The sequence below is a fragment of the Podarcis muralis genome, chromosome 3, assembly GCF_964188315.1.
Source record: "Podarcis muralis chromosome 3, rPodMur119.hap1.1, whole genome shotgun sequence".
Classification (NCBI taxonomy): Eukaryota; Metazoa; Chordata; class Lepidosauria; order Squamata; family Lacertidae; genus Podarcis; species Podarcis muralis.
The window spans coordinates 95,869,842-95,886,164 of NC_135657.1; the positions used below are offsets into that span (position 1 = coordinate 95,869,842).

A 16,323-nucleotide genomic window follows, 5' to 3' on the forward strand; every position below is an offset into this window, starting at 1 on the left:
CTCTGGAAAAGCCATAAGGGAAAAGTGAACTCTGTTCCGCAGGTAGTGCAAGTATATGCCTAGCAGCAAATGTGGAGGTAAATTTGAAGAGACTCATCATTGTCTTAAAACATTTTGATAAATCGAGGCATTGCAGCAATCCGTAAAACCCATATAGGCTTACAGGATCAAGCTTTTGTTTGAAAAGCAGCTTATTTCATCTGTTGGAGACGCTGTGAAACAAACCTCAGGAAAACCGCTTAAGGAATTTTTTTATCCTAACACCATTTAAGTCACTGCTGAGGCCATGGAGTTAAAACATATTGTAATAGCTATTTAGAAGTCCCACATTTGCCCTTGTAATTATATTTATACCATTATTATGTGTTTTTTAAAAAGTATTTTCCTTAGCCCTCTCTGGGATTATAGTTACAATGAAGTAGGTAATCAATATATTAAATTAATAATAATTTTAAAAAAAACTAATGAAGAGGGAATTAACCCCCCCAAACCCCTTCACTGAATATCTGATCTTTATTACAGATACAGGCATCACTGTTGGCTCTGACAGACAGTTGACTTCTTTAGCCAATGATGCTTTTGCACGTTGCCCCAATCACTGAGCAGTGCGAGATTCTAGGGGTTCCAGGCATGTTTCCTTTTGGAATGAGGCACAGTAGATACTGTGGTGTCTTTATGATATATGGTTTATTTACACCTATGTACAACTTGAGCCTACGATGGAGAGATTCACAGCATTAACACCCCCAAAGTGTCTTGCTTCTCCCATAACAGCAGCCTCAGATTCAACACAGCTCTCAAATATTGCTTTGATTTTCTCTCCTGCTTGCTGCTTTACTTTTAGGTCACATAGAATCATAGAATCATAGAGTTGGAAGAGACCACAAGGGCCATCGAGTCCAACCCCCTGCCAAGCAGGAAACGCAAAACTCCAACCCCAAGCTCTGGCTTTGTCTGTTGAGGGAGGGGTCCCCACCCATTGTACTACCTTGCACAGAGCCCCTTAAGCCCCCATCAGCTCACCAGGAAGCTAGCTTGGCTATTTCCCAGATTTAAAAGGCTTGATTAGCTTTTAACACGTGCTGGATTCATGCAGCAGAGGGGCCTGGCAACCCCCTTCCAAAATTCCTAACAATACAAAAGAAAAAGAAAGAAAAAGAAACAGGCCCAGTTATTTGCCTTTGCACTGCTTTTATCGAGAATAATCTGCTATCCAATGAATCTGAAGGGCTATGTTTAACCCGAGTTGGGTGAAGGGAAAAGAACTTCCTTAAATCCAATTGCTTTCAATCAGCTGGCTTGTGGGCTGAATTGCCAGCCTTCCTATTAAGAAGTGGTTCTGTCATTCCTTTTTGCTTCGCTGTTCTTTCCTTTCCTGTCATTCCTTTGCTTTGTGTAAAATGGCTTTGGCTTTTAGCTCTTGGTGCCAGAGCTGAATTGCTCACGAATGACCCCCTGCTCCCTGTCCCTATCAACAAAAGCTTAGGGTTCCTCACCATCCTCTATTATATTTAGGATTCCTTTTATCTCTCTGATGTTCTTGCAGCCTGCCATGCTTTTTGCAGCAAAGATTGTTGGGGGTGGTACAAAGGGCACAGAGTATATTCTGAGTGTTAAAAAAACAACCCCAAAAGTATAACACTTAAAGCTATATTGAAACTGTCTGCGTATCCCAGTGTGCAAGGTTATCATTAGAACATGAGTGACATTTTATGGGCTTTCAAGCAGCAAAATGCTCACAATACAATGAGATGCTATCTAAGAGGAAATTGACAGTATTTGCAGACTTCTTCCTAAAATATGTCATATCATTTGTAACTATAAAATAGTACCCGGGCCACTGGTACATCGTAAGATCCCTAACTCCCAACAGAGAGCAAGATTTTTTGGCTGCACGACTCAGTATTTGGAATTCCTTCTCTAAAAATCTGCTCTTAATTGCTTGAAATACTTATAACAGTGGAAGCGTAAGTCGCAAATCAAATGATAGGCCAATGGTTTAAATTTTATTCTTGGTACAAGCTAACCATTTGCAACGGTGGGATTCCAACAGCATATGAAAAATTAGAGAAGAGGGGTCAGACTTGAAAGGAAGGTGTAGCCATAATTTTATGGTGATAAACCACGCTCTAGTTTCCACAGGCCCTTGTCCGGTTTCCAGGCATATGGCTGCATAATGGGGCACAGTTCGGCATACCCAGGATTTTACAAAGGGATTTTGATTGACTGCGTTCCAGTGAGTGGTCAACGGCACCAATCCATAATAGTATGCCATACAGAAGTTTTGAATTTACTTTGGCATTGAAAACCTTTAGTGTAGCAGGAACATATTGGTTCCCTCTACTGGAAACAAACAAACAAAAACAAACAAACAAACAAACAAACAAACAAACAAACAAACAGGTGATAGCCAAAGCACAGGTATCTGCCACGTTTAGTGCAAACTTGGGGTGGTTTTTCCAAGCATTCTGTTGGAAGTGAATGTCTAAGCATTTAAATTTTTTGACCACTAACAAGTGGAAGAATGTAAGTTCAGTGTTCTGATGGGTGCATGGAGTTATGTGGCTCCTTTTATTATAACTATGGACAATTAGGTTGCTGTTTGCTGAATCGGGGCAAATATTGCAACATGATAATAATTACCCCAGAATTAACTGAACAATGTTGTCATAACATATTACTGATATTGTATACACCTAAAAAGACAAACTGTAATCTTCAACATTGCTGAATTCCTATTAAGCTCAGTTGTATTGTGAACATTCATCAACTTTCAACTATTCCGTCATATTATTAGATTTTTCAGTACAACAAATCATCAACAAGTTATTTACTGGATTACAATACCTTAAGTAAAAGAAAAATTTGTAAATCTTTGATGAGAAAGAGTAGATAGGAATGAACTGGCAAAACTCACACCAAATGTGGAATGAAGAATGCTGACCTGTAAAAATTGTAAGTGCTGACCTTAAAACTACATTTCAGTGTTACCAAAATGTCTATAAGTGCTTAGAAGAAATGGGTGGTCCTAATCTAAATGCTTCTATTTACATTTGTAAATCAGAATTGAAGAAATCTAAGTAATTTAAAATGGCTCTTTTCAAATAGTAATATGTCTTTCTCTCCCTTTACAAAAAATAAAAATAATAATGTTTCTTTATTTCTCCTGGGTTTTTTGTAAAACTAACATTCTGTTAATGCTGCCCTGATTTCACTAAGGTCATATGTTATTATTTCTCTAGATTAATAAGGCAGTGTGTGTGTTAATGGGCAGTGAATGGAGAAAGTGGTCCTGGCTTAATCCAGTAGTGCAGGCTGTGCACACTTGTTTCGGAATTTATTATTATTATTGAATTCATATACTGCTCTGTAGGGATGCGGGTGGCGTTGTGGGTTAAACCACAGAGCCTAGGACTTGCTGATCAGAAGGTCGGCGGTTCGAATCCCCGCAATGGGGTGAGCTCCTGTTGCTCGGTCCCTGCTCCTGCCAACCTAGCAGTTCAAAAGCACGTCAAAGTGCAAGTAGATAAATAGGTACCGCTCCAGCGGGAAGGTAAACGGCATTCCTGTGCGCTGCTCTGGTTTGCCAGAAGTGGCTTAGTCATGCTGGCCACGTGACCCGGAAGCTGTACACCGGCTCCCTCGGCCAATAAAGCGAGATGAGCGCTGCAACCCCAGAGTCAGTCACGACTGGACCTAATGGTCAGGTGTCCCTTTACCTTTATACTGCTCTATACCTGTAGGTCTCAGGGCAGTTCACAGGATAAAATCAGAATATAAAACCACAAAGTACATAATCAAAAGAAAACCAACAACGACCCACAACACATTTTAAAAGGGCATAGGATGTAAATCAAATCAACCATAGGCCTGATTAAAGAGGAACGCTTTTGCCTGGCGCCTAAACGTGTATAATGAAGGCGCCAGGCAAACGTCCCTGGGGAGAGCATTCTACAGAAGAGGAGCCACTGCAGAAAAGGTCCGTTCATCTGTTTGCGCAAGAGTGGGATAGAATTTAGCTTATTTAAGAAGAGTCTGCTTGCATGGTCAATGTATTAGAAAATGACTAAGAAAGGTTCGTTGTTTTGAACCTAGAACACAAGTGCTTAGGGTTCATCAGAGAAACGACCCCTATTCATATTGTCCAAATGAGACACTGTTTAATAACCTTGGGTACTTTGGAGAGCCAAGTTTCTTCACTGTGTTATAGGTGTCTGCTCACTGAACTCCTTGAGCCTAGGTGCTTCTTTTGCCTGGTAAAGGAAAGCCTAGTACAGAACTCAGTGCATAGGACAAATGAAGACCGTTTCCTGCCAAACGTCTCCACTGTCATGGAGGAGGAAGCAGATCCACTTGTTATTCCTCAGTGTGGGAACTCCTGAGAGTGTAAGCAACCTATCTTGAACTGCTTCCAGTCTAATCAAGCCTCACCGTACACCTATTGATTGGCTTCTCAGAGCTCCAAGAGGAAAGGACATTGTACGTGAAGTCCTGTAGCCACTGTAAAAATGCAAGGAGCAGACAGTCACTGAACCTGACTCCTTTGTGGTTAAAAGAAAGACAATTAACCTTAGCTTACCATACTATTCACTCCATAAGATGCACCTGGCCATAAGACACACCTAGTCTTTAGAAGGGGAATGCAAGAAAAAAATATTCTTTAAAGGAAGCACTGAGCAGAGCCTGTATGCAGCCCAGGCTCTGCTCAGCGCTCCCTTTCACGAGCCGCGTGGAGCGTGTGTGTGGTGCTTGCAGGCTTTTCCCCGAGGAGGGAGAAGGGCAGTCCGTCACTCATGGGTTGCCCTTCTCCCTCCTTGGGGAAAAGCCCCCAAGAGCCACATACACACTCCGTGCGGCTCTTTAGAGGGAGCGTGGCTCTTGCTGCCTTTTGTGGGAGGTAGGGGAAGGGATAGCCAGAAACTAGAACAGCGAGAGGAAGTGCAGCGATCCCTCTCGCTGTTCTGGCTTCTGGGATAGCTGCCCAGCCTGCATCCATAAGACATACACACATTTCCCCTTACTTTTTAGGAGGGAAAAGGTGCGTCTTATAGAGCAAAAAATACAGTAATTGTGCATGGGAAGTACCCTTTCAGATCATCCAAACCTATACTGCCCTAGCATACCAGAGTTTCCCAGTGTTTCTGAATGCCTCCATTTCCTTCTGGAGCCTGTCCTCTGGAAAAATAGAGTAAGGGTTGCATCAGGAAATGTGTTTTCCTCCAAGACACACCCAGCATTAATATTCTTGAACACGGAAAGTTGGTATACAGACTTGCCCCTCTCCCAGAATTCTTTAATTACCATCTGATTTATTTAAACATAATTAAAATGAATTAGAAGTGGGAAATGCCTAGTAATAGCTTATTGAGAATCTTTTGTGATCACATTTGTTTGCTGTTTTATTTAACACAATAGAGTCTTGAGGACAATAGTTCAAAAGACTTTGCCAGCAACAAGACAAAAACGTAATTTTCAGTCCCTAATTAGCCTCTTGAGCAACTGCAGTTACAAAATAATTGCCAAGGCCTGCACCTGTCCAATTCTTGAAAAGTTGTTTAACTCCTACAGGGGCCTGTTGGGTGCCATTTATGAGGTCTGCTATATATTAAACTACTTTCCCCAAAGGTAGCAAAAATTGTGGTATCTCTAAACTTGACAGATTTTGTACTCCTAACACCACATATATCAGAACACCATATATATCAAAATCCCACAACATAGGCATTCAAAAAGTTTGACTGAAGGGGTACAACTATAAAGCTGAGTGAAATGAATAACATTTTACTTAAAATGATATAACTATTTTTAAATAAAAGTAATAGTTAGATCTAAATCTAACTAATAGTTAGATCTAAAGATAATCCTTGCAAAAAGAGGAATTAACTTAATTTCCACACTGAAAATGAGACACCTTGTGCTAGTTTTCTTGAGACAGCTTCATTGCTTGTACTCTTCTTTTAGCAAAATAATATGGGAAATTAAAGATGTACAATCTTATGTACTTGAATGGTGTCTAACGGGTTGCAGATATCTCTGTGTGTGGATTTGATGCTTGTAGGAGTACTCAGCTCTCTAGAGTCTCTGAAACAAATATTTCCAACAATAAAAGAGCAAATTCAGCAATCTTGCTCATAGTATAGATTTCGTAGATAAAAACAAACAAAACAAACCCAACAAAGCCTATACAACCCAAGCAAATAGATTAAAGCTTTCTGATATGTCAGTTTTGCTAAAAAGGTACCATTGTGATCAAGGGATTAAGTCTTTCCTTTCTAGTGAATGTTTTTGCTGAAGTCTTCCTACAGTTCTTGAATAACAGATTAGCTATATAAAAAAACACCTGGTTTAACCCATCTAGATTGACAGTGCTGATACACTGCTTTGTCCCTATAATTCAGCATTGATGAATGTGCTGATCTTCGCAAGAAGGGCTTCTTTGACATGTAGTTGCCAGATGTTCTATGCTGATGTTAAGCGAATTTTTCAAGAATATATATATATACACAGCAGAACACAATTCTATGCATGGAAAGGCATAGGAGTGAAGAGCTTTCCTCTGCACTGAAATGAGGGAACAGAAGATGGATTTGAGGGAACAGTGTGCTGGTAACCCTGATGGGTGCAAGGTGGCCAAAGGTCAAGGGGAGAGAAGCACAGGAAGAGGAAGCAAACTCAAATAACTTCAGCAGAGTGCAGAGGTGGGCGGGGGGAAGAGTAGCAGCTTCAAGAGTCTAAATGAGGAGAGATGCTCCTGGAACAAGACTGGAAGGTGAGGCCCCCTTCCAGCAATAGAGATTCTGTTGGAGAAACTGGACATGGAAGAAGGGGTGAATTTTCTGCATGGGCACAAATCACCCCATGTACCGTGGTACCTCGGGTTAAGAACTTAATTCGTTCTGGAGGTCCGTTCTTAACCTGAGACACCACTTTAGCTAATGGGGCCTCCCGCTGCTGCCGCGCCGCCAAAGCACGGTTTCAGTTCTCATCCTGAAGCAAAGTTCTTAACCCGAGGTACTATTTCTGGGTTAGTGGAGTCTGTAACCTGAAGCGTCTGTAACCTGAGGTACCACTGTATAAGATAAGCCAATAGATGCAAGATCAGTGGCATCTATATAAGTGATTATGGCATGTCAGCTTATTCATCGGCCCATGAGTCGGAGTCTGTGTTATGTCTTGAATTGCTGAAGCAACAGATATATTTTCACATATAAGCTGTATGTATATATCAACATGTGGAACTGTATTACTGAAGCCTTATCTTCTGCAGCAATAAACTATTTTGGACCTTAAGCTGCCTCTGTGTAGTGACTGGAACTGGGGGCAACTTCTGCTGTATCTCACATCAGATTCCCAACAGATTCCACAATATAGCATTAGGTGCAGGCACACCTATCTATGAGGATTCTGCAAGATCCCTCCTGTTTTGGGTGGTTGGGAGCTTGATATGAGGATGCTGGTTGCTAATTTTTCTCTACTGAAATAGTAAGGATGGTGTTTTAACTCCTAGAACCAGATTGGTGTCCTGGTTGTTCAGTACAAGAAAAACCCCCAGACAAGGTACAGGCCTAAGACTCCCAATAATCTTGGGTCCATGGGGTTAAAATCACATGTATTTGGGGGCCTAATGTCTACTGCATCCTCAAGTAATCATCCAGCAGAGCTTTTCTGATCATCCTGCTGGTAAGGATGGGACTCTTTAGGCAACAGAGGCCTTCTGACTGTTTGGCCCATCATTTTGTGAAAATTCATGTAATTTTGAAAACTACATTGTTTAGACAGGCAATATGAATTTTCTCTATTTTAACCAATCAGCATTTAATGATGTTTTATTGATGTTTTTTTACGGATGCTTTATGCTGATTTCATTCTTATACAGTGGTGCCTCGCAAGACGAAATTAATCCGCTCCGCGAGTCTCTTCGTCTTGCGGTTTTTTTCGTCTTGCGAAGCACGGCTATTAGCGGCTTAGCGGCTATTAGTGGTTTAGCGGCTATTAACGGCTTAGCGGCTTTAAGAAAAAGGAAACGAACTCGCAAGAACTCGCAAGACGTTTCGTCTTGCGAAGCAAGCCCATAGGGAAATTTGTCTTGCGGAACGACTCAAAAAACGGAAAACTCTTTCGTCTTGCGTGTTTTTCGTCTTGCGAGGCATTCGTCTTGCGAGGTACCACTGTATGCTGTACTGACACATTTTTATGAAAGTGTGGATTATAAATATGTAAACAAGTAAATTAAACCCCACATTTTCCATCTAGCAAAAGACGGGGGTCGGTACAGTACTTTCTGAAGTGTTTTTGTCTCTCCTTTTTCAAGGGGGGGGGGGTTCTGATTATCACAGGGAAAAGCCATATAGCTATTTTCCATTGTCCCAGCCCACAAAATGGGGGCTGAACAAAATGTGGCTCACAGTTTAGACCTGACATTCATGGTAGTTTTTCCAGTCATACAGTTGTCTGTTTCATTTTTAGGGGGTGTTTTGAGTGTGTCCATGTGTCCAAAGTGGAGTTTGGGCCTATGCCCCAAAAATGTCACCCCCACACTTTCCATTGCCTAGCACATCAGTGGTGTCTGCGGGGGGGGGGGGGGGATTGACCCTTAGATAGTCATCGTAAGCATACGTAAATCTCTGGATCAGCGGCTTAATATTACTGACCTGAACTAAGCAATGCACAAGGTTTTGCATGACTAAAGGCAACCCCATCGTCTTATGGAATGCCAAGTAACTAGTTTTTGAATCAAAATGAACAGTGCAACAAAACCTTATTTAAAAGCACACCTCCTGCTGAGGTGCTTGTGGTTTTTATAGCAAAAAAAAATTATGAGTAAAACAAAACCTTTAAAATGTATCTTAATGCAAGTATTCTAATCAAAATGACAAATTTGTTTGTGACTCAGCAATTCATTATTATGGCAAATTGGGTAGCAGTGCATAAACAACTTTGTCTCCTTCTAATAAAATTAGAAATATTATTTTGTAAGGTTGAAGCTATGAGTGTAGCTGTATTAGAGGCTGTGTTAGAAGAACTGAGGTTGAACACATGAAACTTACAAAAATGATGGTTCAAAAAAGGGATGTGCATTGTGGAAACTCACAAACTTTCTATTTAGTCACAAACCAAGCTGTTTTAATAGTTTTCACAACCAGTGTTGTATGCTTGGAATGCCAACGTTTGGAAACTTCATGAAATCGATGGTTTAAGTAAGCCTTTCATCTTGACTGAAAACAGTTGTTAACTGTCTGGTTTTAAATCAAGCTGCTCCAATACAATTCTGAACATGTTCATCGGAATATGTGCATGTAATATAACAATGCAAAAGCAAAGTTGGCCTTCCAAAGTTTTTGGAAAATTCCTACAGCACCTGTTTTTTTTAGTTCTGCGAGCTGTTAGGATTGGGTCACAATCCTGTTTTTGTCCTCTACATTGATCTGTGTGTCTGTATGCACTGATGAAGAGAAATGACTATGAAGCTGCAAACCCACATAGTGTGTAATTGTGTTCAAGAGGTCAAATTTCTTCCATCGCTGTTTGAACCCTGTCAGTTATATGCTATGAAAGGGAGGCACATGGCTTGCTATATTTTACCTTTTGTTGTCAGTGAGTATAACTCTTGTCTCACTCACCCATAGATGCTTGGCAATCAAAGGGTATGACTTGAATTACCCAGTTTCTCCTAAGAATTCTCTGTTCAATGTTCTCCTTTAAACGTCTCGACTTACTAGCTGTGGAACATGGCATTCTGTTTGCCCTCCGATAACACATGCTGAGAAGTGAAGCCAGGCTTCTGTTTGCTCCCCCTCTCACTAGGGAAGGGTAAGAAGGGACTTGAAAGTTTCAAAACGCTTAGGGCGCTTCCTTCTCTCTTTACCAAACTGTTACATGAAAATGTTAAAAAGTAGGGACATAAGAACAGTCTCCTGGATGAGACAAATGGCCCATCTTGTCCAGCATCCTGATCTCACCGACCAGAGGCCTACGAGAAGAACCCAACAAGGACAGGAGCACAAGAGAAATCTCTGTACTTTCCAGCACCTGGTATTTAGAAGCGTTACTGCCTCTGACCTACTGGATCCAGGCCAGATGCCCATCTAGTCTAATATCCTGTTGTCACAATGGCCAACCAGATGCCTCTGGGAAGCCCATAAGCAGGGTCCTGAGTCCAGCATAGCAGTACATCCAAGTGTTAAGTACCGCATTTTTCGCTCTATAAGATGCACCCGACCATAAGACGCACCTAGTTTTAGAGGGGGAGAACAAGAAAAAAAATATTCTCTCCCTCTCTGCGCAGCGCCCCTTCAGCGAAGCGGCAGGAGAAGCAGAGCCCCTTCCATTTCTCTTCCCGCTTTGCTGAAGGGGCGCTGTGCAGAGAGGGAAAGCTGTGCAGTGCCTCTCCAGCGAAGCGAAGCCAGGAGAGCAAGAGGGATTGGTGTGCACCGACCCCTCTTGCTCTCCTGGCTTCAGCGAAAGCAACGTGAAGCCTCCGGAGTGCAGCAGGAGCACTCCCGCTGTGCTCCGGAGGCTTCGCGTTGCTTTCACTGAAGCCATGCAGCCTGCATTTGCTCCATAAGACGCACACACATTTCCCCTTACTTTTTAGGAGGGAAAAAGTGAGTCTTATAGAGCGAAAAATACGGTAACTACTACTCACTTGCTAATATTCTGTTCTTGGAACAGCATGGTGAAGGATCAACTCTCAATGCCTATGAATATTGTCTCTATAATAATAGTCGGTCAAATGTCCTTGGAAGCTCTTAAGTGGAGATGGGTGCCCACTGTCCTTTGCTGCCCTACCACAAAGTTTAGACAGACACATATTTGGAGGCTCTTCACAGAAAAGAAAATGAAGATGGTAGTGTTGCCCAATAACATGAAATGCAACTCCTCCCCCACAATAATACAGCAAGCAGACTTAACATGGACACTGGTACCAGAGCCTGCAATAAACCCAGATGCCAACTTTGCTGCCCCATACACCCAGACAACACCATCACTGGACCCAACAACACCAAACATACCATCTCGGGACTATTTAATTGCTCATCGTCTAACAGTGTGTATGCCATCAAATGCCAGCAGTGCCCTTCAGCTCTCTATATTGGACAAACAGGCCAAACCCTACGCCAAAGGATAGGTAAAGGCAAAGGTACCCCTGCCCGTACGGGCCAGTCTTGACAGACTCTGGGGTTGTGCGCCCATCTCACTCAAGAGGCCGGGGGCCAGCGCTGTCCGGAGACACTTCCGGGTCACGTGGCCAGCGTGACAAAGCTGCATCTGGCGAGCCAGCGCAGCACACGGAAACGCCGTTTACCTTCCCGCTAGTAAGCGGTCCCTATTTATCTACTTGCACCCGGGGGTGCTTTCGAACTGCTAGGTTGGCAGGCGCTGGGACCGAGCAGCGGGAGCGCACCCCGCCGCGGGGATTCGAACCGCCGACCTTTCGATCGGCAAGCCCTAGGCGCTGAGGCTTTTACCCACAGCGCCACCCGTGTCCCCCTACGCCAAAGGATAAATGGACATAAATCTGACATCAGGAATCACAAGACAGAGAAGCCAGTAGGAGAACACTTCAGTCTCCCAGGACATTCAATACAGGATCTCAAAGCAGCTGTCTTATTGCAAAAGTATTTCAGAAACAGACCTGAAAGAGAAGTTGCTGAATTACAACTTATCACTAAGCTGAAAACTATGGAGAAACCTGGTCTTAATAGAGATATTGGATATGCTAATCATCTGCATACAGCCCAAAGCTTGTAATTGCAATATGGTAGTTTGTACCAGTCAAATAAACCTATTCTACCATACTCATTTTTAGTGTTCACAGTCTATTCACATTTAGGAAGTGATTAACAACAACTTCAAATTAGCAATGCTAATTAGTGATAATGACAATGTTGCTTTTTGTGATGGGCACACCTTTTTATAAGGAGCCAAAGGAACTGCCAACACGTTTTGACAGTCAACATCTTGCACTTAAAAACACAAGATTGGCAAATTGTGTGAAAATTCGACCTCTTGACACCACAACACACTGACTTTCAAATTCCAAGTTTCAAAATATCAACTATTAGATTAAGAATAAAGCATGCAGGTTACATAAATATGTGCAAAATAGGCATGTTGTTATAAATTATTGCTTTGCATAATTCCCTTATTTTCTTTAACTAACAAAACTGGGTTTTTCAAGCAAAGGATTTGGCACTGTTCGTAAGACAATCTTGTTACCAAATTTTTTTAAAAAAGAAGCGGGTGGAAGTTCCACGTGTCATTTTTTCCCTTCAGCATCATATTATATTGTTGTAACTAAATACTTCCCTATCCTTTATGTTAAGTAAAGAAATCAGTATCTTGCGCCAGATCCCACACCACTAAATTGTTTGCCATTCCATCTCCATGCATCATCTCTCTCTCTCTCTCTCTCTCTCTCTCTCTCTCTCTCTCTCTCTGTGTGTGTGTGTGTGTGCCTAAAGCATGAAGTAGGGAACCTGTAGCCTTCTGGTTGTCAAAAGTGGCTGTAACTAAAAATGCAAGACTGCATTCTAAATATGGTGGCGAAAGAAAATTTTGTCCAAGAGATTCTGGTTTCAGGATGGGTTCTAGATAGATTTTGAATGAGCACCAAGGCTTGTGACCTTTTTCTCCAGAGACGTGGATTGTAGAGGAAAAGGGTCAAAAAGCCCTACTGCTCATTCAGTCACCATGCAATTGTACTCCTGCTCCTTATATCTCATGCTATCACAACTACCACAAACCCTGCTACAATTATAATGTATTAGTTAGCTAGTGATGCTTTAGGTACCTGCACCAGGCCACCTGGGCCTCAACTTAGGCCCAAAAAGCAAAGAAAGCCCTGATGACATTATTAAAGCCCTGAATAAGTCCTGCTCCCAGTGATCTCCATGTTTTATGCATGGGAGAGAAAGATTAACAGTGTCTGAAAGAGTTGTTGTGAACATCCTTTTGTAAATTCCACTGTGCTTCATTATTCAATAGGAAGGGTCATTTTCTGTTCCAACAAAAAGAATTTCAATAACAATCGCATGCGAAAAGGTTGCTTACCGGTGGCGTGCTGAATATGTAGAATGACGAACCCTTCAATGCCAGGAACTTGAATTTATAGAGCTGAGGGGAATCTGCGCCCTGGAGCCTCTCATTCACCCACCCCATATGAATGACCTGCAGAATAAAATCTTTGAAAATGAATTTCAACTCAGTCTACCAGAAGTTATATATTACATAATCCTGCTGACCATCACTTCTAGAAGAAGAAAGCACAATCTCTTTGTCCTGGGCACACCAATGCTCTAAGGTCTCTAATGCGCAAACCCTCAACATGCAATAATAATAATAAGAATAACAACAATAATTTTTATTTATACCCCGCTCTCCCCAGCCAAGACCAGGCTCAGGGCGGCTAACACCCGATATAAAAACAATTGATTGAAATACAACTTAAAAACAAGATTAATCTATAGAGCACCCTGGTTCTTTCTGGTGTCGCTAAAACTAACTGAAAGTCATTGCACATAGAAGCTGAACAATGTTTAATAAAGTACATAATCTGATGTATGTGCATAGCAGCACAGCTGTCGGAAACTGAGCAATGTGCAAAAATACCCACAAGGATTTGAGAATACGTACATATGTCATAGCCATCGTTCAGCGACAGAGGATATACTCTGCGTGCAGAAGGTCCTAGGTTTAATCTCTAAGATCTATCGTTAGGCATCTCAAACAGTAGGACTGGGAAAGACTTGACCAAAACTTGGTAGATCTGCTTCCAGTTAAAGAAGCAAGATGGATCAATGAATGGCTCTTGAGTCAAGGGCAGGACAATGCCATATATTCATGGGATAGCTATATTGGCAAGTCCTATATCACTAATGTTTGTGAAGAAGTATCTGTTTTAAAGCAATTGCTATGTCATGCTCTCCTGCAGTCTGAAGAGCATCAACATATTTATCAGATCATAAGGAATATACAGCAGGTAAACTAAGTGTATATATATATAAAACCATGGAGTAAATATATATTTCTCACCGAAAGATTATGAGTCAGGTCCAGAGAACTCCATTTAACATTTTACTCATAGAGTAGGGCATTCCTACTTAAAAGCCACTCCTGAGAAGTAGGGGGACTCTAGAATGGCACGGGGCATGGCATGGGATGGGGGAATCAGTGGAAACTGTAAGGATCACGTGGTTGCACAAGCACAAATTCATTTTCACTGGTGCAAGGCAAATTTTGATCCAAGCTTCACTCCTTATCCAGCTATTAATAACAACTCATATTCATAATTGAAAAACAACAATCCCATTATTCTTCAAAGTAGTAGCTATGCTTGAAATGCATACACTTCAAGGGGAAAACTCTGCAGGTATGAAGAACCATGAAGTATTGCTTTATGGGGAGTTTTTAAGGCTCCTTTATAATGTGTTCAAGAAGAAAGGTGTATAAATCCATTATATAAATAATAAATAAATATGAAAGTGGCGTTCCATGAAGAGATTTTAGGATATCTGCAATCTTAAACTTGCTAACCCAGAAGTAAGTCCCATTAAGCTCAACGAGGCCTACTTCGGAGTACACATGTAGAAGATTGCACTGCTATCTCCATGATTAAACAAAACAATATATTATGTTAATACCCCTTCAGTGACATCCTCTGCATATGAATTGCTATTTATCCTTTAAAAAAAAAAAAAAAAAGCACCGAAAAGGGCACAGAGATACTGTAAAGACTGAACAAAAACATGAGCCTTGATTTTATGTAAAATTTATTTTGGAGATTATAAGTATTACAATAAATAGAGGGAAGGCAAACTGCTGAGCATAAAAATGAAGAAGAAATAGGCATTTCACAAACATAATATGTAGGCTGGCAGGGTTGCAGCTGAAAACGGGAACAATGACTTCACTAGGAGTAAGATATGCCATTGTGTGTCATGTTGCAATAAAAAATTAAGAAGGCAAAGAAAGTTGTAGCTTCAGGCATCTTAGGGTGGCTTGTTTGGTCTATTTATTCAAATACAAATGAGCAGTTGGTGACAGCAATTATATACAAGGGAGGAGGAAACCGAGGAAAGTGAAGCTGGAGCAGATTTTGCCCCTCTGAAATCTTGCGTGTCTCACATGAATAAGTAAATGGCAATTAAAACTCGCGATTACTCTAATAAACTTGCCAGGTTGCCTGAAGTTCTAAAGAAAGTTAGCAGTCATGATTCCCATTGGAGAGATCATGGAGGGGGATGGTTGGATCCTGATGAGGAATGGGAAGAGCTTAGGGAGTTGGAGCTGAATAACCCTGGGAAGGATCGTAGTGGGATGCTGGCGGTGAAACTGGGACCCCTCTGAGTTTGGGGAGGAAGAGGCCAGTAGTCCAAGAAATTGAGAGTTGGATCCAGGGGAGGGACTAAGCAGATTGGCAAAAGAGTGTTCTGCCTCTGTGACACCAGACACACCCTGACACCACCTCCTCTGGCAAACTGAATGCCAAATTGGCACCAGTTCCCACCTCCATGGAAACAGAGGTGTTAGTGCCAGCAAACAAACTTTGCAAGCCTAAGCTACTTGAAGGAATGTCTGCTTGCTTGCCTTGGTCCTGTTCTTCGAAAGGAAGTTGCAGGGGACATGTTGCTTGCTGGAACAATGCTTTAGATTGTGATTAGCCATGTGTCTATATCTCCACCTGCTGGACTTTGTAACCTGTGCCTTGCCTGCGTCCCCATCTGATGTATGCATTTGATACTTTGGCAGAAACTGTGCTGGGAGTTCAAGATCTTCATCTGGCAGTGAGGACTGCCATCGCATTAGCATGCAAATTATATGATGGGCTATTTTAAATACTTCAAAATCATAGATTCGGTGAGCAAATTACTAATACTGCAACAGCTAAGTTTCTAGAGCTACATAACTTATTGCACACAAAGCATATCAACTGCTCTTCCATAAGTTATCACCAGCCTTCTCTATCAAAATGTGTTGCATAATATCTATCTATCATCTATCTATCTATCTATCTATCTATCTATCTATCTATCTATCTATCTATCTATCTCTCTATCAAATATCTATCTATTTATCTATCTATCTATCATCTATCTATCATCTATCTATCTATCATCTATCTATCATCTCCCACCCTTCACTTAGCACTGTTTTAACCTTGCAATACATTCCTTGAGAAAACAAGCTCTTCCTTGCCCCAGCAAGCTTACAATCTAGAATCTGACTGCTGGTAGGGTGACCATGTGTCTTACTTTATAGAGAAGAGTTCTCTCTTTGAAGGGCTATCCAGTTCAAGCCTGGCTTGAAGTTAAAGAACAATAA

At 41.6% G+C, this 16,323-nt stretch overlaps 1 protein-coding gene across 3 annotated transcripts in view; it reads right to left on the reverse strand.

The window, feature by feature from the left end:
- Positions 1-16,323, reverse strand: part of SNTG2 (syntrophin gamma 2) — a 220,894-nt gene that overhangs the window by 21,219 nt on the left and 183,352 nt on the right. For all 3 annotated transcript variants that reach the window (XM_028722423.2, XM_028722422.2, XM_028722424.2), the window contains exon 12: positions 13,054-13,170. In XM_028722423.2, coding sequence (XP_028578256.2) covers positions 13,054-13,170 — 117 coding nt within the window. The remainder of the gene's footprint in view (positions 1-13,053; positions 13,171-16,323) is intronic.